The sequence below is a fragment of the Sceloporus undulatus genome, chromosome 7 (genome assembly GCF_019175285.1).
Source record: "Sceloporus undulatus isolate JIND9_A2432 ecotype Alabama chromosome 7, SceUnd_v1.1, whole genome shotgun sequence".
NCBI lineage: Eukaryota > Metazoa > Chordata > Lepidosauria > Squamata > Phrynosomatidae > Sceloporus > Sceloporus undulatus.
This window is the reverse complement of record NC_056528.1, coordinates 44,276,846-44,304,793: the sequence shown is the minus strand read 5'-3', so window position 1 is coordinate 44,304,793 and position 27,948 is coordinate 44,276,846. Positions and strand designations below refer to the sequence as shown.

Sequence of the window (27,948 nt, the reverse complement as noted above, 5' to 3'; positions counted from 1 at the left end):
AGAGGTGGAAGAGAGAAAAATATGTAAGAAATACTTAAGAGGTTATATTAATGTATATCCCTTCCTAATAGACATTCGCCACTGAGGACCACTGCCAGATCGCCTCCTGCACCAAGATCTGTGTCACCAAATCGCAGGTACTAATGTGGAATGAATTACATACATCCCACTGCCTTGGGATATGATATTAGAGAGCCAGCATGGTGTGCAGTAGTTTGAGTTTTGGCCTGTAACTCTAGAGACCAGGATTTGATTCCCTGTTTGGCCATGAAGCCAAACCTTGGGCAAATCACATGCTCTCAGCCTCAAGGGAAGACAATGGCAAAACTCCTCTGAACAAATCTTACCCAAAAACCCCATGATTGGTTTGCCTTAGGGTCTCCTTGGGGGTCTTCTCAAGTCATACATGACTTTAAGGCACAACAGCAACATTCACAGGGCAGGGCTGGACAGCTGCAGAGAAGATCAGGCTGTTTCCCCCCTCTGCATGTGTTCTGTATTTTACAACTCCAATGAGATTTAATGTCACTTTCAGTTGTTATTTTGTGCCAAAATTGTCCCCGCCATTAAAAAACAAATTTGAAGGGTTGGCAGCTTAGGGGGCACTTCTGAGGACCTGGAAGGAGCAATCCACTGCGGCGTTTGGTTGGATTTGAGGTGAAAAGTTACTGGAAAATCTTGCTCCAAAGGTTTTTGAAAACAGCTAAGGAAGGCCTCTGGAGGCTTCTGTGGGCTTTCAGGGGTTGCATTTTTTGTGGCCTGCACTTTGTGCACCTCTGTCATAGGGGATGTTGTATGACAGAGGCTCATTTACACTACACATTTATAGCTTTATAATTAAACGGCATAATTCTATGGCATTTAGAAATCTTAGCCAGAGCGTTCTAGGGTTTCACCAAATAGCAAATCCCAGCAATCCATAGGATGGAACCATGGAATTTCAAGAGCAACCTACCCCACATATTTGACATCATGTATCTAAGCTGAGAGCAAATAGGAAAAGTTGGGTGCCATGGCAAAGAACATCATTGTCCTACTCTGGTGTTTTGGCCTTTTGGACAGCACTGTAGATATACTGAAGTAGATGGAAGAATGATCTAACATAGTACAAGCCTGTTCAGGGGAGGAAGCCAGAGCATGAAGAGGCTACTAACTTTTCCAAGAACCCTAGCTGAGTGGTAGAATGCACACATTGTTGAATGTTCAAGGTCCATTCTAGTTCTCTAGCATTCTAGTTTCATCGTATTTGGGGTGTGCTTTTCCCTGCTCTGATGTTGCAGTTTATTCTTGACTATATTTCTCTCCTGTTCTCCCAGGGTAACCTCTACAGAATCACCTTCCCAAGCAGATTCGAAGTCCTCATTGGCACAAACAAGTCCTTCAAAAAAGTAAGTGTGTCTTTTTTACTGCACCTCAAATTTACCCAGATCTAAAGTGTTGTTTTCTTTTGGTTGTTGTTGCTGTTGTTTGTTTGTTTGTTTTTTAGCTTTACATATCTCTTCTTAAATGTGCTTATGCGGCAATTCTCTGTAAAATGATGAAAGATACCAAAGGTCTCCAAAGTCAAACTTGGAAATGAAATTCAGATGTTTAGCAAGCTTGCTTCAAATTGAGACGGGAGCTTTACAAGCACCCACGTTTTTCTCTTGCTCACTTAACAAACAAGCAAGTTGGAGAAGAATTACTAGTTTCCCACACCTATTTTGAGCATCCTTCCACATTCCACAAAATCTGCTTTTGCCATACCCATCTCCATCTCAAAATAGCTGTTTCCTTCCCTTTCTTTAAACCTGGAGTATGGAAGAGCAAAAGAGAGGAGAAAGAAAGATTTATGTTAGCTGTTGCCTTAAGTAATACATTAGCCGCTCTGATAGCCTTGGCTGAAGAGCGGGGTATAAATAAATTATTATTATTATTATTATTATTATTATTATTATTATTATTATTATTATTATGGCGGCACTGAGGGCCACAGGAGATAATCCTCTCAGGAACTCTTACAGTTGGTTGCTGGAACAGAAAGCAAAATTTCCCAGTAAAAATATATTGTTGTGAGCTATCCCTTTTGGAATCCAAAGTATTTTGGGGATGGCTTCATCTTGAATGAACCTGTTTTCTGGAGGAAAGACCTGCTGCTGGTAGAGATGTTTCTAGAACTGTTTGTTGACATGGGTCAACATAACTGCCTGCATTTTGGGATTCTCCTTGAAGAATCATGGAATCCTAAAGTTGGAAAGGACCTCAATGGACATCCAATCCAACCTAACATGCATAAAAATATAACTCCAGCATTCCTGAGAGATGGCCATCCAATCTTGGTTAAAACACTTCCAAAGAATAAGAATTCACCACATTGCTAGCAAGTCTATTCCAGTGTTGAACCAAGTTTTTCCTAATGTTTAAGTGAAAAAAATTATTCTTGTAATTTGAACCAAAAATGGGAGGTGGTTGTGGGAAATGTGAAGACAAACCCTTGTACTTCAAGATGTACCACTACAACAGTGTCTTTAGCAACTGGGAAGCCATCATGTATTCATCTTTCTAGAGTTCTCTGAATAAACCGCAAACCCATCCTATAGTGATAACTGTATTGGATCAACCACAAGGCACAAAATACTAGCTTTGAAAGCTTCACCTGCTCCTTCATCTGGTAAAAGATAGATGAAGCAGCTGGTGAAATCTCTTAATCTAGCATGAAGTGTTTTGTGTCTTTTGACCCAATTAAGATAGCACTACAGAATGAATTTTGGATTTTGTTGTATGACTAACATTGAAACATGGATACATCTAGTTAACTATCTGATTATTATATTTCCCCATTTTGTAATAATGTATTTTTCTCCTTTGCTTAGGAGTTCTGCAGCACCTTCTGGATATCTTATCAGGTGAGTAAAAAGTGAAAAGGATACAGTGGGTTGTTGGTATCCATTGGTTTTGGTTCCAGGCACCTCCATGGATAACAAAATCCATAGATGCTCACGTCCCATTAAATACAATGGTATAAGTGAAATTGTGTCCCTTATATAAAATGGCAAAATCAAGGTTTGTTTTTTGGAATTTATGTATTTTTTGAATATTTTTAAGTATATTTTTAAATACTTTCAAGCCATGGATGGTTGAATCCATGGATACAGAGAACTGACTGTAGAGCATTCCCCAAAGGAACCTGTCCCATTTAAAGAGTTTCAAGGGAGACACTCATAGTCTTGGCATGCTCAAAGGCATGTTTGGCAAGGACATGAGAGGTCTTCTCTGATGGCTGGTCCCAGGCGATGAAACTTCCTTCCTTTCATCTTCAGGCAAAATCCTTTATTTAGAAACTGACTGACTGTTGAGGAAAGAGTTTGTATTTAAAACAGCATCACCCACACATAAGGAGGAGGGCTTAGCAGGCTTGGGAGAACTCCAAGTTTTTCAGTCTGGAATTTTTGAATGTAAGAATGTAGACTCATCAGATGCTTCAATGATGCAGGCTTTGTTGTTCTCTATTTGATACAACCGTCCTTTTTTTCTCAATCACCCAATATAAAAATTGAATGAACTACATAATATCATAGAGTTGGAAGGGGTCTCAGTGCAGGAACTCCAGCTGGAGCATCCCTAACAGGGTCTTTTTGAAGATGTCCAAAGGAGGAGACCCCACCACCTCTCCATTCAATTGATTCCACTGCTGAACCACTCTTAATGTTCAGTTGAAATCTACTCTCTGCTAAGTTCAAACCATTAGACCTACTCCTACCCTCTGGGGCACCAGAGAACAAGCCTGCCCCTTCCTTTCTGTTACTGGGGCCCTTGAAGTAGTTAAAGAGTGCAAACATGTCAACGCTCAGTGTAGTCCTGAGCTGGATCAAATAATATATCTGCCACAAGCATTGTGTGTGTTCTTCCAAATGTTTAGGTGAAATTTCAGCAATGCAAGTTATATTTCTGTTGACTTGTTGCGACCCCATTAATTTCATAGGGTTTTCCTAGGCAAGCAATACTCAGAGATGGTTTGCCATTGTGTTCCTCTGAAATAGAGCCACCAGCATCTGGTATCCATTAGAAGTCCCCCATCCAAATACTAACCAGTACTAACCAGGCCTGATCCTCCTTAGCTTCCAAGATCAGATGTGATCTGGTGTCTTCCTTTTTTTACTCTTCCTTCACTGGGGGATTAGTCCGACATACCTGGAGGGTAACAGGCTGGGGAAAGATGTTTCAGTGTATGTCCCCCACTCAAGCGTCATCATTAAGGTACAATCTTAAACAAAACTTAACTAGCTCAAAGTATTCTCATTAGCCATGGAATGCTGAGTGACTGAGAAAGTGGGAAAAAAAGTGGGATGGGACAGTTGAGTAAAGTATCATAGCACTGCGTAGAAACATCTTACAAAGCAAGAATTCAAAAACATAGCTATGTTAGTCTGTAGAATCAGTATGTAGAGAGATCTTGTAGCACCTTTGAGACTAACAGAAAGAAAAATTCATGTGTTTTTATAGACTAAAGTCTACTTCTTCGGATGCATCTGAGGAAGTAGACTTTAGTCTACAAAAGCTCTTTCAGATACTCTCAGAGCTGCTACAAGAGCTCTCTACATACTGATCCTACAATGCAGCATTTTGATGTTGGACACATTTATAGCATTCATACCTTGTTATGAAACCTTACACTGAAGATTACTTACCGTCTCTCTTTCTTTTCAGGGGGGTTTTCACCAAGACCATTGATAAGTCTCCTGCTTCCAACACAACATCCAATGGCTCACCTAAAAGGTTTGTCTTATAGTTTTCTGGCATTGAGAAATGGTGGGTAGCTTTATCTAGGCAGTTTAAGCTCTATGTTGTAAAGATACCTCTGGCTAGGAATAAAATAGCCTAAAGACTGGTGAAGTGGTTTGGGTATTTGATTGGGAGTTGGGAAGACCAAGGTTCAAATTCCTGCTCAGCCATGGAAGCCCACTGCGTAATGTTTGGCAAGTCGTACTCTTATTCTAAAAGAAAGGGAATGGCAAACCTCCTCTGAATAAACCTTGCTTATAAAAATCATCAAGCTCCTAAGACAGGGTTAACATAAGTCATAAGCACATTACAACAATTGCTACAATTAAAGATAGGGACCATTGCCAAAAAATTGAAGCATTGATACCAGAACCTGGAAATGTTACTTTATTGGATTCTTCTCTAGCAAATCCTACTGCAGCCTTGTGTGTCTGTCTATGAGTATGAGTGAACTGCAAAGCAAAGCAAAAAGGGGGGAGCAGATAAGCCTCCTTCTCCCTTATTCCAATCATGTTTAAAATGCATAGATTTATAAGTTTTCCCAAAAGAATGGAGGAAGGTGAACGGAGATAAAAAAATACTTGGATGCATTTTGAAGGGATGCTTTCACACAACTCTAGAAGGTTCAAAATATTTTCGTTTACTGATGCAAGACTTACCTGAGCTGGTTGTTTCATTTCACATGGACATATTGTTAGTTTTGCATACAAAGTTTGCTGAAACATGTTGAACTGCTCTTCTTTTTTTGTGGTATAGGAGCCTATCCCTATCATTTCTATGTTATTTCTGCCTCTGGCAACAATTTTCTGTTGAAGAGCAGGAAAACATGTACGACATTAATTGAGGTATACTTGTAAGGTCATGAACACTAAGAAACTGCTTGTAAAAATACCTGATAGATTGGAAGGCTGCCGAATTCCATCTGTCATGCAGCAGCGTGGAGAAGGATATTGCCGCTTCTGGATGTCTGCTTAGTTCTTATGCTGGGCACAGAGGAGGAATGGTTTACTCCTTCTTTTCTCTCTTAGCTCACCTGCTAGTAGTTATGTTACTCACTTGCACGGAATTCCTGCTTTCCTATGTCCACCAGGCAAGTGTTTAAATACAAGGTTGTTTAAAATTAACTAATTACATATTTCATTTCTCATGGAATGACTTGGTAGAATCTGGATGCACATATCCCCATTATATACTATCTAGGAAATTTTGTGTGTGTGTAAGTCAAATTGTTTCTGGCTTATGGCAACCTTAAGATGGCCCTATCATGGGATTTTCTTGACAAATTTCTTCAGAGGGGAATTTGCCATTGCTATCCTCTGAGGCTGAGAGTGTGTGGCTTGCCTAAGGCCATCCAGTGGGTTTCCATGGCCAAAGGGGTATTCAGACTCTGGTCTCCCGAATCAGTCCAATGCTCAAACCACTAAACCATAGTGGCTCTCCACACCACACTGGCTTTCTTGAGAAAATTACCTTTAAAAATTCAAACTGAGCATTTTGGAGGTTGAAGATGAGGACAGGTTGGAAAATCCTGGAGGTTCTGATAGCTATGAATCCAAAGAATAAGCCTCTAAAACAGTGGTTCTCAACCTTCCTAATGCCGCAACCCTTTAATACAGTTCTTCATACTGTGGTGATCCCCAGCCATAGAGGAGCAGTGTCTTGGTTCCTAAGACCATCAGAAATATGTGTCTTCTGATGGTCTTTGGTGACCCTTGTGAAAGGGCTGTCACAGGTTGGGAACCGCTGCTCTAAAATGTAGAGACTGGGAGGTCCATTTATGGACTACCAAATGTTATGTAGTTGAAAAAAGTAACTTTCTCAAGTTCTGATGCATGGATAATCTCTCTGCACTTTCATTCTCTTATTATAACAACCCTACAGGAAAAGCACTCCTGTTTCTTTAGCTCTCTGACTACCTCTGGCTGTGTTCTCTTTTCAGTGCCAAGAATACTACTAGCACACCCCGTTTCTCCCAAGGGTACAAAATGACAACCGATGAATACAAGAGATTGTGAGTACAGTATATTTAGGGTGCTCATTTAAGAGAATCAACCTGATTTGCACTTACCATCCAGAATAATATGCAGATTGCAACATGTCTACTGGTTTCACTTTACCTCAAATTTTGTTATGCAGTTCCTGACCCCCATGAACATACAAAAATGTATGTTTTAGATAAAGTGCATACAAAAATGCATATTTTTGGTTAATGTCAATATAAAAATGAATGTTTGGAGAAAACGCATACAATGGGTGAGATCCTAGATCACAGCCGTGGAACATAAAACTCTTCCAGGCGTTATTCCTCTCCCTCGATCTCTCCATGTTTTTCATTTACCATCCTGCATCTATCACCAATACAAGAACAGGAAGATCAAAGTATAACAACAATATGCTCACCGAATAATAAAGTCTTCTTTGCAGGATAAAAACCTTTATTGCCCTGTTTCGGTAAGGTATGATTGCTCTGGTCTACATCTAAAGTGCTCCAGCTGATCTTTTAATGATCAGGAACAGAGATGTAACTCTTCACTGGTTTTCTTCTCAAAGCAAGCAACAAATGATTTTATCAGTTTTCTTTCCACTGCAAGAAACTCTTCAGATATCACATATTTTTTGGAGCCTATTTGTAATATGGGACTTATTCTGCGCAAAATTCGCACATGGTTGCTTTACACTAAACCCAGCATTTTCCACATAGGAGACAGGATATACTGTGCAGAAAATGCTGTTTTCTTTGCATATCAACATGTGCATTCTCTGCAAAACACCCTACAGTGCTGCCCAATACTACTATCTAGTAGTAGTACTTGAACACCTGACACATGCCATGCTCACTGTGCCTTGTGTATATGTATTTTCTGTCTTTGGGAGAGATAGGATTGCTGCAGGGAAGTGCAGCTTTTTTGGTTGCTTTTGATCTTAAAATATCCCTCTCCTTTCCGGACCATGATCTAGAGCTCCCTACAACATTAAGCGGGAACTATCAGATCCAGGAGATGTGGAGCCATCCGTTTCCCCAGATGAACAAAAGAAAAGGTATTTTGTTATTAATTGTGCCACAGCACTCTGAATAGAAGCATCATGTTAAATTCCGCATTTAGTTTTGTTGTTATAGTATGCATCATTTTGATTTATGCTCTAGTTTTATTCAATGAGCTCAAAAGAACATACGTAGCTGTCCTTCCTCTGTACTGTATTATATCACTAACCCTGTGAGGTAGGTCAGGCTGAGAGCTATTGGTCCAAATTTATGTAGTGAGTTTCATAGCTCAATGGGGATTACATTTCCCACCCTCAGACCAACACTCCCAGACCACTACATTACACTACACTAGGTGTTTTAAGATAGTATAAGAGTTTTTCCCCCTCTCTTTTAAATAGTCACTGACTTCCAAATGTGGTTAGCTAGACTTGCTGTATTTGCTGGCCTTTCAATTCATTCTGCTGGGCTGGACTTTGGGCTTTCACCCTTAAGTCCTGCCCTGGTGGCACCACTCACCTGCCATATTTGACTGAAAATATACATGGTTGGTCATATTTGTTTTGCAAATTATTGAGCTCATGAAGAGTGTCAATAACAGGAACCTCTATTTTCTGAGGACAATAGAGCATCATGAGCAATATGCTCTGGTGCAGAGTCCATCTGCCTACGCAACTGGGGACAGATCTAAGATGCATCCAAATCTCAATCCAGTATCTCAGTTGGTGCCACATAATCTTTCCTGAGTTCTGGAAAGTGATACAGCTTCCAGCTGACATGACTGGATGTTCCTTCCAGATTCTGGGATATAAATCCCTGCTCCCAACTGCCATTAGCAATAAAGAAGATGAGAAAACCCTAAGTGGTTTATGAAAGAATTGCAATGTATTATGTATGTTATACAATAATATGCAATAGAAATTAGCCCAGAATATAGAGCCAGCATGGGATAGTGGTTTGAGTGTTGGACTACAACTCCGGAGATCTGAGTTGGATTCCCTGCTTGGCCATGAAACCCAGTGGGTGACCTTTGGCTAGGCACATGCTCTCAGCCTCAGGGAAAAGTAATGACAGACAACCCCCCAACAAACTTGCCAAGAAAACCCCATAATAAGTTCATCATAAGTCAGGAAAGACTTGAAAGCACACAACAACAACAGTAATAAAGAGTGGGGCAGTTACTGAAGATAGTGCACACACCCCAGAAGACTCCAAACACTTTTCTTTCCTACGGGTTCATGGGGGGACCCTCCCTTTCGGCATACTTTTCTGCTCCTTTTGTCTTCTTTCCTAAACATAGCTGTTCTTCTAATCTTCCAGCCCAACTATCTGACCAAGCCTTAAGAAAATTCCCTCCCTCTCTGCTGTCTTCCCAAAGAAATCACACAGCTTATTCTGCCTAACAATACAGCGATGTGACACATTTCTTCCAGTTCTAGCATATCATCTCCTTGGGCAGGAAGCTTTCCTGTTTTACTTAATGTGGCAAAGGTAAAAATTCTCATGTAATGAATCCTGAAGACCTAATCCATTAAATTAGTTTCTTTAAACTCTTCTTTTAGAAAGTTGGTGAAATCTCTAGAGATTTAGTAACTGAACAAGTTAGTCAACAGAATAATTGCAAGCTTTGGGCTGTAGGCAATGCATATTAACACCTCGCAAATTTAGAAACTAGTAGTACCACAAACCAATTGCCCTAGAACTTAGTTCTTTCCCTTTTTTCTCAGGACTGAAGCTGCAAGCAGTGTGCTCAGGCGAACCGCCAGCAAGGAGCGTTCCTATGTCCTTTCAGCTGCCAAGAAAAGCAATGGGTAAATTAAAAGGAAGGAAATTGGAGGGTGGGGGTAACAATGGAAACAAAAACCAAATGTTAGCAGAGGATTAAGGCCTAATATAAAGCCAGCTGGTAGTGTACAACACTGACATTGTGCTGAACCCAGTATGAAGCAAGATGTGCAATAGAATAAGTGTCATTCTGTTGGAAAGAGTCTTCTATTTGAAGGGCTGTTCAGTCCAAACCCAGTTTAAAGAGATGAGGTTTAGGAAGGAGAACAAGGATCATGATCTTATCTAGGAGGCTGATCAAGAACATAAGTTCCCCTGGCTGCAGTCTGTCTGTCTCAGTCTGTCTTTAATATCCTGTCTTTATGCTAACAGATGGCACTTAAAGTGGCTAACAGTGAGAAGATCAAATAAGAGCAAAGGCAATTAAACCTAAAAAGCTGATTAAAATAAAGCACTAAAATAGTTATGTCTTCATAGGATCACAGAGTTTGAGGCCATCCAATCCAACCCTCTGCCATGCACACAATCAAAGCATTCCCAACAGATGGCCATCCAGGCTCTGTTTGAAAACCTCCAAAGAAGAAGACTCCATCACTCTCCATGGGAGTGTGTTCCACCATCAAACAGCTCTTACTGTCAGGAGGTTCTTCTTAATGTTAGTGGAATCTCTTTTCCTGTAGGTTGACTCCATTGCTTTGTGTCCTATTCTCTGGAGCAGCAAAAAAAAGTTTGCTCCATTCTCAATATGACACCTCTTCAAATATTTAAACATTCATGCCACCCCTTAACCTTCTCTCCTCCAGGCTAAACATACCCAGATCCCTATACTATTTATTTCCCATAGAGCAACTGAGACAGGCTGTATATCTATTTAAATTATGGAACACTCTCCTGATGTTTTTGACTTCACTTCCTACAATCACTAATTGTTGGTTATGCTGTCTGAAACTTCTGGGTATTGAAGTCTAAAATATCTAAAGGACCAAAGGTTGGGACTACAGCTGTAGGTAAGAGCTTCACCAAGGACTCAAGCATCCACAGTGTTACTAATGTGTACCACAGCAAAAACAATAAGGGAAAGAGGATTTTGTGGTGGGTGGCGATAGTGTTCCTGTCTGCAACTTCTGTTCACTGCCTTATTAATAAGAATGCTCATGCATATGCATTTTGTGTGTGTCTGCAGAAATCTACCACAAGATGCACCATCCTTCATGGCCAAGAGGTGAGTAATGAGATGACTCCAGTTCTCCAGAAATTATGCTGAAATAACACAGATCCAGGGCTTAAGACCTTCTTTCTCCTGGATTCATAGCTGAAAGTCAGGGTGGATATTTTCATTTGTTTTTAGACTGCAAAGAAGGTACAGATGTTAGTGCAAATATATTAGGAAAAACTGAACATTGACAGTTAAGCTACAAGAGTTAAACCAGTTTGAAAATATTTTCCAAAAAAGCTTTAAACTTGTAGAAAATGTGCAAATATCACCAAGAGTAATATTAATAATACTAACAGCAACAAAAAACTATTATTATTATAAATATTATTATTCAGAGACATAGCCATGTTAGTCTGGAAGGATCAGTATGCAAAGATCTTGTAGTTCCTCTGAGACTATCTGAGCTAATGACATTGTAGCATAAGCATTCGTAGACTTGGCCAACTTCTGTATGTCATGCGAAGAAAAGCAAATTGTTAATTATTACTTTTTCCCCCTGTGAGAGTGGAGAGGTGCTTATAGGATTGTGTGCCTCAGATGCTCAAAATAACATAGGTTGGCCCTGGTCATTGTACTCCATTGACCTACGTATGGGTGTGCTGAAGGATGATGTTGGTCAACATCTGCTGCTTCACTTCATTGAAATGTGCTGGACTTATCCTAGTGCAGTGATAACAAAGCTTTCCGATTATATAATTGCATGGGCCAGACTAGTATTAAGCAGGGATCTCATTTCCTAATCCCAGACCCCTGCAGTCGACATCTTATCCTAATACATTGGGTATTGCCCTTTGTACTGCTTCTCTTTGAAGTGTATGCCTATGCACTCACTGTCATGTTGAGTTTGTTGCTGTAAAGTTGGAGTTGGCTCTGCCATGGGGTAAGCTGCAGCAGCCATCCCAGGCAGCTGATTTGGGTTGCCAAAAAAGTCTAGCAAATAGAGAAAAATAAGAGAAAAGCATGTAGAACCACGTTAAACATCGTATCCTAAAAGTTAAGTGGATAGAAGGGGAGAGACAATGGACTTCACATGGTGGCTTATTTTCTTCCTGAAAGGACTGATGAAGAAGATGACACTGGCCCACGCTCCAGAAGTCAGACCGTGCCGGCCTCAGCGTGGTTCAGTAGCCGTGGGAAGAGGTAACACACTTATTTAAAAGATTTTAATCTACTTTCTACAGTGTACTGCCATCAGAAGCCAGCTTCCAAGGTTATAATCCTTCCCCTGTACAATTACAAGATTACGAAACGTGAACATGCAATTACAATTTAATAGACAGCAACAGCCATAGAAGCAGAAGCAGTTTAAGATTGTAATTTGTAGGGTGAGTGGGTGGGCTTTTGAGCTATGTGGCCATCTTCTAGAACAGTTTATTCCTGATGTTTTGCCGGCATCTGTGGTTGGCATCTTCAGAGAACTGAAGATGCCAACCGCAGATGCTGGCAAAATGTGGAACATGACCACATAGCCCGAAAAGCCCACCAAAAACTATGGATGCCGGCCATGAAAGCCTTTGACTTCACATTGTAATTTGTGTTTTTTCAGTCGGTTTCTTTTTAAGTCAGTAGTGGCAAGGCATATGGAGCAAATAACCTCCCCAAGCAGAGAATCTCAGCATGGTAGGGTTAAGACTGAGAAAGCCTTGTCCCTGATAAACAGATTTGCAGTCACTGGACCTCTAGATATTATGAACCTCAGCTCCTGGAAGGCCCAGCCAATATAGCCAGTGGTCAGGGATTCTGGCAACTGAAGCTAACAACATCTAGAAAACCAACAGGTAATAATAATAATAATAATAATAATAATAATAATAATAATAATAATAAACAGGTGAGAACCCCTTTCCTGGTATTTTCCAGTTTTGACTCTCACTGATACACCAAAGAGTAGGGGCTCTTATGTAATGTTGGGCAGCTCAGAAAGACATAGGCTGTCCTTCAGATAATGTAAGGGAAGGGACAATTATGGTGATGGTTTCACTCACAAATCAAATTATTACTATGTATTTATCCCTATAAAGCACATACAGAGTGAGTGTGGTGTAATGCTTTGAGCATTGGACTATAACTCTAGAGACCAGGGTTCAGATCCCTGCTCAGCCATAGAAATCCACTGGGTGACCTTAGGCAAGTCACACTCTCTCAGCCTCAGAGGGAGGGACTGGCAAAAATCCCTCTGAACAAATCTTGTCAAGAAAACCTCACGATAGGCTTGCCTTAAGGTTGCCATAAGTCAGAAACAACTTGAAGGCCACCAACAACGGCGACAACATAAAGCACTATATAAAAATTATGAAGCAGTACAGTACCTAGCTCAGATGTTCTTAATATAATAGATATGATACAAAGGAGAAGGAAGTGGGAAGGGAAGAGGAGAACAAGTAAATTCAGGTAACCAATTGCTGGAGTTACAGAATTCAAGTTTCAACAGTTTATATTTGTATTCTGATGACAGCAAAATATGGAGTTTCTTTCCCTCTCGTTCCTACTAGAGTCCCCCAAGGTGCCCAAAAATTTGCTTCAGACAGTTTCTCCACCCTCCAGAGCTAGGATCCAGCCTTGTTGTATCCTGACCACAATCTTAGCAACACCATCTGCCTACCAGATTCCTTTTCATTTATAGATTTTCCTTGCGCCCTGTGCTGGAAGTGCAGGACTATGTTTTTAAATGTTTAATTTGGTTAAAATGATGGTACAGTTGCTCCATTTCGGAGCATGTTTTGCACTGGCCCTAATGAAGTGATTATGAGGCTTTTCAATTATACAATTATGTGTGGGACAGATTAACATCAAGCAGGGGTCTCTTTTCCCATCCCCAGACCCCAGTGAGCAGAGCATTGTGTATTGTGCAGGGAAGCAGGTGATGCTTTGAAAAAGCAGTGAGTCTTTGCTGAACTGACACAATTCTGTAGAACTAGAGCTTACAAGAGTTAAATTTGGGGGCTACAACTCCCAGAATCCCCTGGCCAGCATGGTCAGTTGCCCAGCAATTTAAACAAAAGTTTATCAGCCCTTCTGAGTGCCATGTTGCTGAGAAATTATCCTGCTTTTTGACTTTCCTTTGCAGTAACAATGTGGGGAGCAGAAGTCAAGCATCCAAGCCTACTGAACCTTCATCCACATTCAACCACTTTGGTTCCACTGAGAGCAGGTAGACTGCATGATGAATGGCATCCTCCGATTTACCAAGGAGGGCCATTCTCAGCTCATGGCAAGGCGGAGCAAGGGGAGATGTCTTTCAGGCACTATGAGCTTTTCCCTTCCCAAAAGTCCATTCAATTGGCATGGGAAACACCTGCCAACTGGGCACCACCAGATGGGCTGGCAAGGGTGATGGGACAGAAAAGCCCTCTGCCAAAGGTGAAAAGATTTAACCCTTCTTGTTTTGCATTGTGTCCAAATATACTTTAAAATATCATTATTGTTTTTCTTTCATCTTTTTCCAGTATCAAACCAGATCAAGGGAAGCATAAACTGATTTCCTTGGAGGAGTCTACTTCTCCTTCAAAGGGAAGGTAAAGTCTGGGTGAACCTCATTACATCATTATTTGTGATGTACAGGCAGACAAACAGGTTGTACAGTTCTCGCTCTTATTTCTGCTTCCGTTGCCAATGTTTTGGGTGGAAGGAATGTGAAACAATCTAGTGTTCTTTTCTAAATAAATAAATAAATCTATTGCACAAGAAAGCTGGAACCAAGGAGGTGCTTCTCCCTGATCTGTCCAGCAAAATGCATTACTTTGCATGGCTGTACAGTGCATTACAGGAAGTGATGACACACTCTTACAAAGACTTTGACTGAAGAGATTGACGAAGTCATTAACTGGCATTGTCTGTGGAGTGAGATGGCACCGTGGACCAAACCAGCATTGGCAAAACTGCTGTAATGAGAAAAGTCATTACAAAAGTTGATGAAGAAAAAGCCATTTTTGATAGGTGCCAATGACCCCTCTATCTGTGGTACAAAAGGAGTGCCAGGTGCAGCTCAAAATGCTTGCAGCAACATAGACAGATCCAATCCAGCTAGATGTGTCTTTATGGCTGTATTCTCCTAGATCAAGTAGTTGTTTTCAATAATATGCAGGTTGAGTTTCCATTATCTGGAATTGTGAAATCCAAAATATTCCAAAAATTAAAAAAATTTTCATAGATGGCTGAGTTAGTGGCCACTTTGCTTTTTGTGCACAAACTTTGTTTCATGCAAACAATACAATAAAAATATTGTATGAAATTACTTTCAGGCTATATGTATAAGAGGTATATGAAACATAAATGAAGTTTGTGTTTAGACTTCGATCCGATCTCCCAACATATCTCATGATGTACATATATGCAAATACAGGTATTCCAAAATCAATAAATCCATAAAAATCCGAAATCCAATACACCTCTGGTACCAAGCATTTTGGATAAGGGAGACTCAGCCTGTATTAGAATGTGAAGTTTAATAGACTAAAAGATAACATTTTAATTTCATTTTATTTTAATTTTCTATTGCTTTATTTTTTTCTTGTCTGTTTGAGAACTAACATTGTTACTGAGCAAATCAAACTGCACAAGCACCTTTTCTACTGCATATGTTGTTTTCCTAGTGCACAAAGTGTAACCAGCTCCATATTAGAATAATGGTTCCAGCAATCAGTACTTTCCAACTTCCTTTATGCTTATTTTCACAGTGAAAGGTATGATAGAACATCCCAGACTGTGCCAAGTGCTGAAATGCAAAGCACCACTTTTTCTGAGACCAGGTAAAATTCCTTCGGTAGTTCTGCCTAATAGTGTCCAATTTTTTTACTATGTACCTACAACCAGAACAGAATTTTGTGTCAACATAGACCAGAACACAATTGTTTGCGGTTCTCAACATTTTGTGTTGCAATATGCAATTTTTAAAAACTGCACAGTTTATTAGAAGGATAGGCACACAAAAATGTATATCAGGGGGAAATATATACTTGCAAACCATTATACTGGGGTGAATACTTATAAATCTGTACAAAGTGCAAAATATATGTATGTCTATATGTACATCTGGAGAAATATGTATGAAATGCATGTGAGTCTTCATTAGATTTCTTTTTGGGATGGCCAAATTTGTAATTGAATGCAGAAAGACTCCAAAGCAAACTTATAATCAGAAAATTAGAAATGGAGCAAAAGTGAAATTGACATGTTCCCACAGTCCAGCTGTAAAGTGCTTCGTATCTACACTGTTTCACACCAGCGCCAGAAGAAGTAAACTGTCATTGCCATCCATATCACTTTTCAATGCGTACTCCCATACATAGGTACTGGGAAGTAAAACCCAGTGAATTCATCGGGATTTCCTCCTAGAAACTGTGTTCAAGATTGCATCGATGATGATGATGCTGGGGCAGGGGACACACATTTCCATAGCTTTCTTCAGTTTGATGCCTTACAGATGTGTTGGACTAAACCCTCAGCTGGTGAAGGAATGGTAAAATCTGCCTTTGTCATACGCTGGGTGTAATGTTTGTGGCAAATTCCCTGAAGGCACTGGATTCCATCTGATCTTAGAAGCATACAAGTACTAACCAGGCCTGACCTGGTTAGTACCTGTATAGGGGCCCACCAAAGAATAAAAGGTGAAACAGGATACATTTCAAAGAAAGGCAATGTCAAACCACTTGTGAATATTCTTTGCCTAAGAAAACCCTATGGAATGGTTTGGGGCACCATAAGTCAATGGTAACTTGAAGGCACAATGTTTGTGGCAGATCTGTTCCTTGAGCCCAGCCAGATTTGTTACAATATTCTAGACTAAAAACTTTATCACATGCAGCTTTGAAACCACTTCTAAAGTTTGAAAATAGTGCCTTTGGCGATACTTACTGCACACCGTCATCTCCATTTCATGCATTTTTGTCCAAGTGTGGTTAAAATGCATCTTGTCATTGAGAGGTAACCCCCAACATATGGCTTTCCCAGTATATATCTATATCTATAGATATAGATATATTACACACACCCTGAAAAGCATAGGGCAGGGAGTCAGGGTTAGGAAGGAGTGTGGAGGAATGTGGAAAATAACATGAAGCCCCTATTTCTACTATTGATATATGAGAGAGCATGCTTCAAAACAAGTATATATCCATTTCAGCCTTATTAGTGCAATTGCGGTGAGAAAGGGGCTTGTGTGATAAACTCTTTAGTGTAGGTAGCCCATCCCAGGTTTTCTATCAAGTGTCTGGCCTGGGACCTTGGACAGGAAAGGAACTAAGAACAATAAAGGCTGTATCCTTTAAGCATCTGGTGATCTACATTATTTCTTTCAAGAACTCCAAGCTCTAAGGACAATTTTGGTGTCCGAGTAAAAATTTCCTTTACCTATAAGTAAATACATTAAAAATCCAGAATGGCTTTCTAACTATGCATGTATGCATCATGTCCTGAGATAACAGGAAAATGGTGATCCAAAAAAGAACAAAATCCAAAAGGTACAGGTTGTTGTTGCTGGTTATTAAGTTGATGCCCTTTTGCTACCCACAGCTGGGAAACAACCAAGCCTAAAGATGCAATTGGAAATCAAATTTCGCAAATTCCTCACATTGTCATCTCCCCAGAGGCAAGCCCAAAGAAGTAAGAATCAATTCTCCATGTGTCCTTCTGTGTTCCAACACAACTACCACCTTTGATCATCCACAGCGGCATAATCTTTTTCATGGGTCAAGTGAGAGGGCACAAAAATGTTTGAAAGTCTTTCTTCATCAGGCAAGATGTTATAAAAAGTGTTGGTCATGACAACAGCATGGTGTCATTGGATGAAATGGCTGTAAACACTCAATGAAGCTCTGTCAGTTGATGCAGTATATTTTGGGCTCACTTGGAGTGGCCATTAGGAATGCTGGAAATATGAAAAAGAGAAAGGTGGGACTCATGGATGATAGATTTTTATGGGGCATTTGATAATTTTTCAGGAGTTAGAGTAAAAGAATGGCAGCATTTTCATTCATGGAGGAATGCTTACTCTGGCAGCAGGATGAGTAGTGATAGTGGCTTTGACTTCTTCTGTTGCTATGTGCATTCAAGTCATTTCTGACTTATGGTAACCCTAACACAGGGTTTTCTGGGGCTGAGAATGTGTGACTCGCCCAAGCTCACCCAATGGGTTTCCATGACCAAGCAGGGAATTAAACCCTGATCTACAGAGTCATAGTCCAGTGCTCAAACTGCTATACCACGATGGCTGTGTCTACTTCCTCACACCTTAAAATGTTCCATCAGTTGTGACAGCTCTCTACAAGCATTCTGAGACTTCTGAGTAGAAAAAGCTAGCTAAAACAGTAGTAGTTTTCTCCTTCTATCATGATGGGCAATGGCAAAACTACCTCTTTTACATAAAATACAGAAGAAGAAAATGATGCTGTTGAAATAACTGCCCATTATGACCCCCCAAAACCGACCTACCATTAGGCCTGAAGGTAATGTCCATATCATTTTGTCTATTTTCAGCAAGTCTATGAGGAGGGTTAGGCTGAGAGTGGATATGATTGCTCTGGGGTCATTTACTAAGCTTTATGATGAGAATGAATTTCAAATGAAGGCTTCCCACTGCTACTTTGACACTCTTAATTACAATATAACACCACAGTTCCTCTGTTTATTACCTTTTTAACCCCATCTTTCCTCACCATTTGAGTCTCATGCAATAACTCAACCAATTTGGAAGAATGTCTGAGACAAGATCTCCCAGTGAGCTTCTCAGTGGCTTTAGTATTCTATTAGAAAAGTTTGTTTCTGCCTTTTCCTTCTGAGTTGTGAGCCCCCCTGGGCTCCTGTGAGGAAGGGGTGATCCAGTTCAAATCAAAACAAAACATGGGAGTGTAACTGAGTTTGCAAATGTTTCTGGGAAGGTAATGCTTAGGATATGGAATGTGATCCTTCCTGCAGCACAAAAGCCCTCACTGGACATTTTCTTGACAGATCTGCAATGGATCACAGAGAGACAGACTCCACCAGAGAATTCAAATACCAGAGTCCAAGTTCGCAAGTCACAGAACGCTCTGAGCACCAACCATTCACAGCTAAGTAAGGATGAAGAAAAGCAAAAGCAACCATCTTGGTCCAAAACTGACAGCTGAGCAGATTTATTAGCATGAACTAAAAATAGTGGCGGGAGGGTCACCACTGCTGTGGGGGAAACTCAGCAATGAAAGCAGCAGAAAATGGGGGTTTGGGGGGGGGCAAATTGGGCATTGGACATGCAACTGACAGACCATGTGCCATTCTCACCCCACTTGTTAGAGATCCCAGAAAGAGATCCCATTTATTCTACAGTCAGCTTCTGTTTTTTGTGGGGGATCCATTCTGGACCACCACCCCCCGAAAATGGAGACGCGCCGATATTCAAGCCCCATAGGCTTGAATGGGGCGCATGTCTGCAAGTGCGCACAAGGTGAACGCCGCAGGGGCATGCCCCATTGAAATTAATGGAGGTCTCCGTGAATATTCAAGACCATGGATCTGAAATCTTCGAGAATGGAAGGGCAACTGTAGTTCCAAATGCATTACGATATAAAATCCAAACGTTACTTTGAACTGTTTTCAGCCTTCAGTGGTTCTTTGTTAGGAAGATAATTAAAACAAAATATGGCAATTGTTTTTGTATTCATTAAACTGTTGATTTTAATTTTATGTGGGTCATAGACCTATGGAAATACAAAGCAGTAAATACAAAACCACAGCCATGGTGACATGGAAGGATATGAACATTTCTGGGTGCTTATACAAAGACTAAAAATAATAGTAATAGATTTATAGTTTACTATGCACAGTCAATACTGTGGAAGGACTGGGGGACCTAGAAAGCAAGCAAATTCAGGCACTAGTTCATCTAACATATAACTCTGTCTCTGATAGGACTCAGTCTTTGACAAGGGATCAGAAAGATGCTCTCTCAGGACCAAGATACAATGTGCCATCCCACTTTGACAGTGATGAGGATGTCCACTCCAAAAGGTAAGGACCAGAAAGGGAAAGTCATCTCTTGTTCTCATCAACAGCTTGATTTCCACAATGTCAGGAACATGTTCCAGCCATCTTACAGAAAGAGCCCAGTTTCATGCAAAGACTGCATATTCTCAGAGATGAAAATAGTACTAGAATATGCTGTGACTGTGGCTGAACTGTCAAAGAACAGGAAGCCAAGGTTTCCATATGCAATATGGTTGCAAAAGCTAATAAAGAACCAAACAACCAAGGAGGAACAGACAGAAGGTCAATCGAGTCAAGCATTCTGTTTCCACAATGGCCAACTACTTTCTCGGTGGGTCAACCAGATATCCAGCAAGATATTAGTGTAAACTGTGCCCTCTGACTCAGGAATGGCCCTAAGCAGTTACTCATTAGCAACAGTAGTATCTCTCCACCCAAGTTGCTTCTCTTGAGCCTCAAGCTCTATCTTCTTGGAGAATAGATTTGTGTATCCCAACTAGCCTGTTCTGTGCCTCCTAAACTAGTCTTCTGCCTTCAGATGTGATGGAGGACCCTCTCCCATTATTATCATTGAAGTAGAGCTCAATTGCCTATCCAGTCACTTTTGGAAGGAAGCACTATTGGCCTTGCCTTGCTCCTGTGTGTTCCTCAAGAAATGGTACTGATAGCGTAGCTGTCATAAGTCATGACTAGCAACCATTGGTTGCTTTATTGTCCATGTATTGAGTGATTGGATGACCTACCCGCTTAATATTATTTGTTCATACTATTGTGGAAAGTGACTCCATTCCAATGCAACATATTAAATGCAGGTGTTAGGTCAATAGGGCTTTTTGTTTGCATCATCCTATGTAGATGCCACAGCAGTCAGCAAATACCTTCCAAGAGGGGAAAAAAAAGTGAGAATGGCCTCTTGAAAATTCACCAGCTATCTTGTCATGAATCTATGATGAACATTACATTCATTGATCTTGTATTCATAAATTCATACATCTAAATTATTTAACTGACAATACTGTTGTCCACATGTTTACATTTGAGTTAATTGCTACTCTGTTTCAGCCTTGTCAGTGATAATAATTTACTGGATTCATAAGCAGTATAGAGGCAAGGAAGATGTATAGGCAGTTTAATGGCTGGGAAAAGATTTAGGATGCTGACTGAGATTGGTCTCTTCTGTTGTTGCAGGTCTTTTTCTGGGTTTGAGAGGAAAACCACACATGAGATGGCGGATGAAAGCCCAAGTGACACAGAATACAAAAAAGTAGAGGCTCACCTGGCAAAGTAAGAATGCAAAAGCAAAAAAAGAGAGAGAGAGAGAGAAGGATCCCATCTTGTCTGCTCATATAGTTTGTACAAGATCTCAGACAGGGAACCTTCTCAACAATTTTTGCATCAGTTAAATATTGCTTTTATTAAATATTGACCTTTTTGTTGCTCAGTTGTCTCTAGATATTATTACACAAACTCAAGAACATTTTTTCACACTCGGTTTAACACTAACTCTTGCTTCATCTTGCTTACTTATATAGAAATACATAGGACTGAAGAATATTTGGCATGAATGTAAAATATCGGGAAACTTCAAAATACTCATTTATCCTTTCTGCAATCTTATAAGGTGCACCAACATTATTCCCCTATTGCAAATTGTGGGATTAAGGAGGCTGTGAGCACAGTGGCTTGCCTATAACTGCCACATAGTGATGTGGACAGAAAATTGAAATGGGTATCATGGAAAGCTTGCTCCTTCCAATTTTGAGCATCACCTTTGTCATTGTTATCAAGACACCATCATTGTAATCAGGAATTCATACAGTGTTCTGTATGGAAGGTAGAATACCAATGTGGTCCTGACCACAGTCTAGACCGATTTAGAGTGTGGTCAGGACCACATTGGTATTCTTCCTTTCATACAGGACACTGTATGAATTGCTGATTACAATGATGGTATCTTGATGACAATGACAAAAGTGATGCTCAGAACTGGAAGGAGTAAGTTTCCCATGCTTTTGGCTGGGGATGATGGGGACGTTGTGGCCCAACACTAAAGAGAGGCCAGAAGGCTCATCTATATGGCCCCACTTTTCTGTCATCCTTTAAACAGGTCTGGCTCGTGGTCCAGTGAAAGCAGTCTTAGTACCAGTGGAACTCAAAGCGAACTATTGAGAGCTGCTAGAAGAGATGAATCAGAGCTGGACACTGCCAGGTGAGTAGTGGAATCAACAACATTTACTTGAGTGGTGGGAAAGATCTGGAGTAAAGCACATTTTTGCACATAGAGAACCTTTGGAAGCCTTCCCTTGACTAGCATAAATGCAGCAAATTGCAGCAGAGATCATGGGCATGATAGTCTCGTTTCTGACAGGGAAAGCAACTTGATCAAGTTGTCTACAGCACCCACTGTAGTCTCTCCTGCCTATAGTAAGTGATTAGATCTAGGCTGACTGAACCACTAGGCAGCAGATACCAAGGGGAGCAATGACAGACTTCTGGTCATTCCTCCTCTACATCCAGCCATTTACTGGCATATGGAGCCCCATGGCCTGTTATTCTCAAGGGGGGTGGGGGGTGGGGGTGGACACTGAGTTTTGATGTAAGATTAAAGTACCAGCCCATTTCACTCCTGTAGACAGAAGTGGGGAATAGGGATCATCTTGTTGTCTCAGACTCTTGGCTATCTTGGCTGAACTGGACCTTTGCACAAGGACTTGGGAATGCAGTTTTAGGTTGAAGGCAAACAGGGCTCTTCAAGTAAGGAAGACCAGCTGAGCCCCTGTAGTTGTTCAGTCTGCTGTCCATGTGCTAATAGTTGGTTGGCAACTACTATTCTTCTTTCTCTTTTATTTAAAGTATTGTTCTCCTGCTCCTAAAAAAAACCCCAAGTCTTCTGAGTCAGCTCAGATACAGTCAGTATGAAGTAATCCATAGTTTGTAGTTAAACTGGACTTGGGTCAGACAAGCAGAGGACTCACTGAAATAGAGTACTCTTCTTTGACTTCCTTTAGATGGACAGATCCTGGTCAAGTATGGCTTTCTGTATTCATGTATGATTTTACTAGAGGTCAGAAAATTTCCTTTTTTGTCATGGTCAGTAGTCATGCAGGCTGGCCAGAGATTCTCAGAAATTAGTCCCAAAAAGTAACTGTTCCAAGCTAAGTTTATATTGAAGTGCTTGTTTGATGGTTTTGTGTGTCATATCATTGTTTGGAGATTCACCCAAAATGGTGATGACCAAGGAGAAAATACAGTATTTGCACCTATTCCTCACTGAGAGCCAGTGTGGTGCAGTGATTTGTGTTTGCTCTGGAGACTCGCTCTGGAGTCGGGTTCAGTTCTCTCTCAGCCACGGAAACCCACACACTCTCACGCCCCGAAAAACCCGTGATAGGTTCACTTTAGGTTGCCATGTAGAGGAAATGACTTGAAGGCACACAACAACAAGCACATTGAAGATCACATGTTACTTTAGGAACATAACTACATCCATTTATGTCAGTAGGCATAAAACCATCAGCCTGATTATTAAAGTACAGTGACAGTGGGCCCTTTCCATCTGCGGGGGTTTGGTTCTGCTCCCCCACCCTGGATGGAAAAACACAGGGGTCCAAACCCATATTAGTCAGTGGTTGATAACATGTGCATGCCTGCATCAGTGTGTCTCTGAGCATGAACTGCCATTTCTGCAGGTGGCTAGCCTAACCAATCAGGTGGACTTGCTGCATTCAGAAATAATTTCAAATGGAGTTGAATGACCCCTGGATGTCCCCCCCCTCAAGTCCTGACCTGAAATGCATTTTTTGCTATCTTCTAGGTTGGCTTCTAAATTGTATAATGTTGTTGTTAACTGCCCTTGAGTCAATGTCGACCCTTGCCACACCCCATGGATGAGACATCTCCAAGACTCCCTGTCTTCCACTGTCTGCCTTAGTTTCTGTAAATTCATACCCATGACCTCTTTAGCAGAGTCCATCCATCTATTATGTGGCTTCCTCTCTTTTTACCTTCCTCCATCTTTCTTAGCATTATTGTTTTTTCCAGTGAGTTTTCCCTTCTCATGATGTGCCTGCCGAAGTATGTGTCAGCCTAAGTTTTGTCATCTTTGCTTCCGGGGAGACAAGGACCCATTTGTTTCTCTTTTTACCTGTCTGTGGAATCCTTGCACTCTTCTCCAGCACCACATCTCAAAAAGATTAACTGTTCAGCTCTTGCTACCATTACATAGGTAATGCTTGCTTCTTTTTTGTCCACATCAGCCCACTGAGAATCTTGAAAGCATTGCAGATTTGCTGATCTCACCAGCTGGCCATCCCAGCTTACATAATTTAAGCTTTGTGTAGTGTCTCTCTGTATCTTCATCTTTCCCTTTGAGCTATGACGGTAGGGTGAATGCTTACACATATGTTCCTTCAGAGTATAATTTAGATAGTTATTAAAGAATCTGGGCAAGAGGAAAACACAAACTCTTTACCCCTTGAAAAGAATTGTACTATGTAGTTCTTACTTCACAAAAGGTCATATTATGTTGCTCAGGGACAACTTGAGTTATTCAGTAGTTGAGTGAAATTACTTGTAACTCTGCAACCATGATAACCTGAATCAAATCTTAATTCAGAGTTTGGAAAATTCATTTTCCGACAAAACTTCCCCAGAACCCAGCAACCATCTGGTTTAAGCATCCTTTTTTATTTCCCCGAACCGCCGCTAAGACTGAAGTCGAAGGCTTTCATGGCCAGCATCCATAGTTTTTTGTGTGATTTTTCAGGCTATGTGGCCATGTTCTAGAAGAGTTCTTCTCTGATGTTCGCCAGATCATTCAGAAGTTGCCAGCCACAAATTGGCGAAACATCAGAAAGAAACTCTTCTAGAACATGGCCACATAGCCTGAAAAAACCACAAAAAAACTACAGTCTAAGACGTTTTGCAGCTTGAGATGAAACAACAGATACTCCCACTTCCTTGGTGCATCCTTCTCAAAGCTGACTTAGGCGGGATACAGACCGCCCAAAAGGGCGTGCTGCCACTGCCTCCATTTCCGCCGGTGGAGCCTCAGCAGCCAAACAGCAAGTCTTCCAGCAGTGGAAAAAGAACCTGCAAAAAGTGGGTTCTTTTTGCGTTGTGCTTGTGACGCCCGAGTGCGCAAATGCGCACTCATGACATCGCCAGCGCGACGGGATGTGTGGACGCTACGCGTCCGTCCTGTCAAAATGGATGCATGCATTCATTTCAGTGCAGCGTGGACTCTATAATTAAGAGTGGAGGTCTTAAGAATAGACTGGGAAAGGGACTTCAAACCAAGGAAGACAGATGACAAGGCAACCAAGGAAGACACGACAAAAATATATGTAACATTTCAACAACAGGACTTTTTGATCTGTTATAAACTAGGATCTGCTCTAACTTCTAGTCTCCCTGGGCTGGACCCTTCTAAGGAGAGCCCCCAGAACCCCCTTTTGAGTCCTCTTGAGTTGCAAACCAAGGTGCAGCATCTCAAGGGAAGAAAGCAGTGCAGAGAGGCAAAAAACCTGTTTCTCCTCTGGGTCAATTTGGGATCAACAGGGGAAAATTCCTTCTCGGCTCCATTCAGGCAACCAGCTCAGCCTGCACTGCCACACAAAGGGTGGGTGAGACATACGTTAATACTGGGCTATAAGTCGAGAAAATTTTGCCTCAAAATGGCGTCCAAAATCGCGGGTCGACTTCTCTACTGGGCAATGGGTACTTTGACCAAGCCATCTCCCCAGCTGGGCTACCTCTGCAGAGATAGCCCATCTGGGGGACACTGGCAGGTGCCCGATTGCCCTCAGCCCCTGCTAGCCTCGACTCCCTCCGATGGGAAAAGCCCAGCGACGGGAGACGATGGCGCGCCCTGCAGACTCTCCTCCGCAGGCTTTCTCCAGAGAAGGGGCCTGGCTGAGGAGATGCTGGGAGGGCATCACTTTCCCCCTAAGCCTCTCTTTGGTGAGCCCTTCCCTTAGGAAGGGCCCTGCCAAAGGGACGCTGGGGAGGGCGATAGCCTTCCCTCGAAGCCTGCCCTCGCGAGGCCCCTTCCCTTGGGAAGGAGCCCCGCCGAAGGGACACTGGGAGGGTGATCGCCTTCCCCGACGTTCTCTTCGGTGAGGTCCCTTCCCTTGGGAAGGGGCCCCGCTGAAAGGACGCTGGGGAGAGCGATTGCCTTCCACCAAGCCTTCCTTGGCGAGGCCCCTTGCCTTGGAAGGAGCCCCCCAAAGAACGCTGGGGAGGTGATCGCTTTGCCCCAAAGCCTTATTCGGCGAGGCCCCTTCCTTTGGAAGGGGGCCCGCCGAGGCGCCTGGGGAGGCGATGGCCTTGCCCCGACCTCTATTCGGGGACTCCTTCCTTTGGAAGGAGCCCCGCCGAAGGGCACGTGGGGAGGGCGATCGCCTTTCCCCGAAGCCTCTCTTCATGAGGCCCCTTCCCTCGGGAAGGAGCCCCGCTGAAGGGACGCTGGGAGGGCAATAGCCTTTCCCCGAAGCCCGTCTTAGGAGGCCCCTTCCCTTGGAAGGAGCCTCGTGAAGGCGCTGGGGAGGGCGATTGCCTTCCCCGAAGCCTGCCTTTGCGTGAGGGCCCCTTCCCTTGGGAGGAGCCCCGCCAAAGGGAGCTGTGGAGGCGATCCCTTCGCCCGAAGCCTGCCTCGCGAGGCCCCTTCCTTGGGAAGGGCCCCCCGAAGAATGCTGGGGAGGTGATCGCTTTGCCCCAAAATCTTATTCGGTGAGGCCCCTTCTTTGGAAGGGGCCCCGCCGAAGGGACGCTGAGGATGGCGATCGGCTTTGCCCCGAAGCCTCTATTCGGCGAGGCTCCTTCCTTTGGAAAGGAGCCCCGCCGAAGGACGCTGGGGAGGCGATTGCCTTTCCCCGAAGCCTGTCTTCGGAGCCCCTTCCTTGGAAGGAGCCCGTGAGGACGCTGGGGAGGGTCGATTGCCTTTCCCCGAAGCCTGCCTTGGCGAGCCCCTTCCCTTGGGAAGGAGCCCCGCCAAAGGGACGCTGGGAGGGCGATTTGGCCTTCGCCTGACGCCATGCCTTTGGCGAGGCCCCTTCCCTTGGGAAAGAGAACCCACCGAAGGAACGCTGGGGAGGGTGATCGCTTTGCCCAAAGCCTCTATTCGGCGAGGCCCCTTCCTTTGGAAAGGGGCCCGCCGAAGGGACGCTGGGGAGGGCGATGGCCTTCCCGAAGCCTGTCTCAGTGAGGCCCTTCCTTTGAGAAGGAGCCTCGCCGAAGCGCTGGGGAGGGCGATTGCCTTCCCCGAAGCCTGCCTTTGGTGAGGCCCCTTCCCTTGGGAGGAGCCCCGCCAAAGGGACGCTGGGAGGGCGTCGCCTTCGCCCGAAGCCTGCCTTCGCGAGGCCCCTTCCCGGGAAGGAGCCCCACCGAAGGACGCTGGGGGGTGCTCGCTTTGCCCTGAAGCCTCTTTTTGGTGAGGCCCCTTCCTTTGGAAAGGGGCCCCGCCGAGGGACGCTGAGGAGGGCGATCGTCTTGCCCCGAAGCCTCTATTCGTGGGCCCGTTCCTTTGGAAAGGAGCCCCGCCGAAGGGACGCGGGGAGGGCGATCGCCTTCCCCGACAGCCTTCTCTTCAGCGAGGCCCCTTCCCTCGGGAGAGAGCCCCGCCGAAGGGACGCTGGGGAGGGGCGATAGCCTTTCCCCGCAAGCCTCTTTCACGTGAGGCCCCTTCCCTTGGAGAGGGCGCCCGCCGAAGGGACGCTGGGGAGGGCGATTGCCTTCCACCGAAGCCTGCCTTTGGTGCAGGCCCCTGCCTTGGGAAGGAGCCCACCGACGGAACGCTGGGGAGGGTGATCGCTTTGCCCCACAAGCCTCTATTCAGCGAGGGCCCCCTTCCTTTGGACAAGGGGCCCCGCCTACAGGGACGCTGGGGAGGGCGATGACCTTGCCCCGAAGCCTCTATTCCGCGAGGCCCCTTCCCTTTGGAAAGGAGCCCCCGAAGGGACGCTGGGGAGGGCGATCGCCTTCGCCCGAAAGCCGGCCTAGCGAGGCCCCTTCCACTTGGGAAGGGCCCCCACCGAAGGACAGGAACGCTGGGGAGGGCGATCGCTTTGCCCCAAAGCCTCTATTTGGCGAGGCCCCTTCCTTTGGAAAGGGGGCCCCGCCGAAGGGATGGCTACGGGAGAGCGATGGCCTGACCCGAAGCCTCTATTCGGGGAGGGCCCCTTCCTTTGAAAGGAGCCCCGCCGAAGAGGACGCTGGGGAGGGCATAGCCTTTCCCCGAAGCCTGCCTTCA

General features: G+C 43.2%; 1 protein-coding gene across 3 annotated transcripts in view; it reads left to right on the top strand.

Annotated features, from left to right (window-relative positions):
* Positions 1-27,948, top strand: part of ZNF185 (zinc finger protein 185 with LIM domain) — a 70,705-nt gene that overhangs the window by 23,472 nt on the left and 19,285 nt on the right. For all 3 annotated transcript variants that reach the window (XM_042480449.1, XM_042480450.1, XM_042480448.1), the window contains exons 4-20: positions 72-137; positions 1,317-1,388; positions 2,853-2,885; positions 4,687-4,755; positions 6,701-6,772; positions 7,720-7,800; positions 9,472-9,555; positions 10,713-10,751; positions 11,802-11,885; positions 13,813-13,896; positions 14,192-14,260; positions 15,422-15,493; positions 17,256-17,345; positions 18,690-18,794; positions 19,626-19,724; positions 20,889-20,984; positions 21,808-21,909. In XM_042480449.1, the coding sequence (XP_042336383.1) occupies positions 72-137; positions 1,317-1,388; positions 2,853-2,885; positions 4,687-4,755; positions 6,701-6,772; positions 7,720-7,800; positions 9,472-9,555; positions 10,713-10,751; positions 11,802-11,885; positions 13,813-13,896; positions 14,192-14,260; positions 15,422-15,493; positions 17,256-17,345; positions 18,690-18,794; positions 19,626-19,724; positions 20,889-20,984; positions 21,808-21,909 (1,317 nt within the window). The remainder of the gene's footprint in view (positions 1-71; positions 138-1,316; positions 1,389-2,852; positions 2,886-4,686; positions 4,756-6,700; positions 6,773-7,719; positions 7,801-9,471; positions 9,556-10,712; positions 10,752-11,801; positions 11,886-13,812; positions 13,897-14,191; positions 14,261-15,421; positions 15,494-17,255; positions 17,346-18,689; positions 18,795-19,625; positions 19,725-20,888; positions 20,985-21,807; positions 21,910-27,948) is intronic.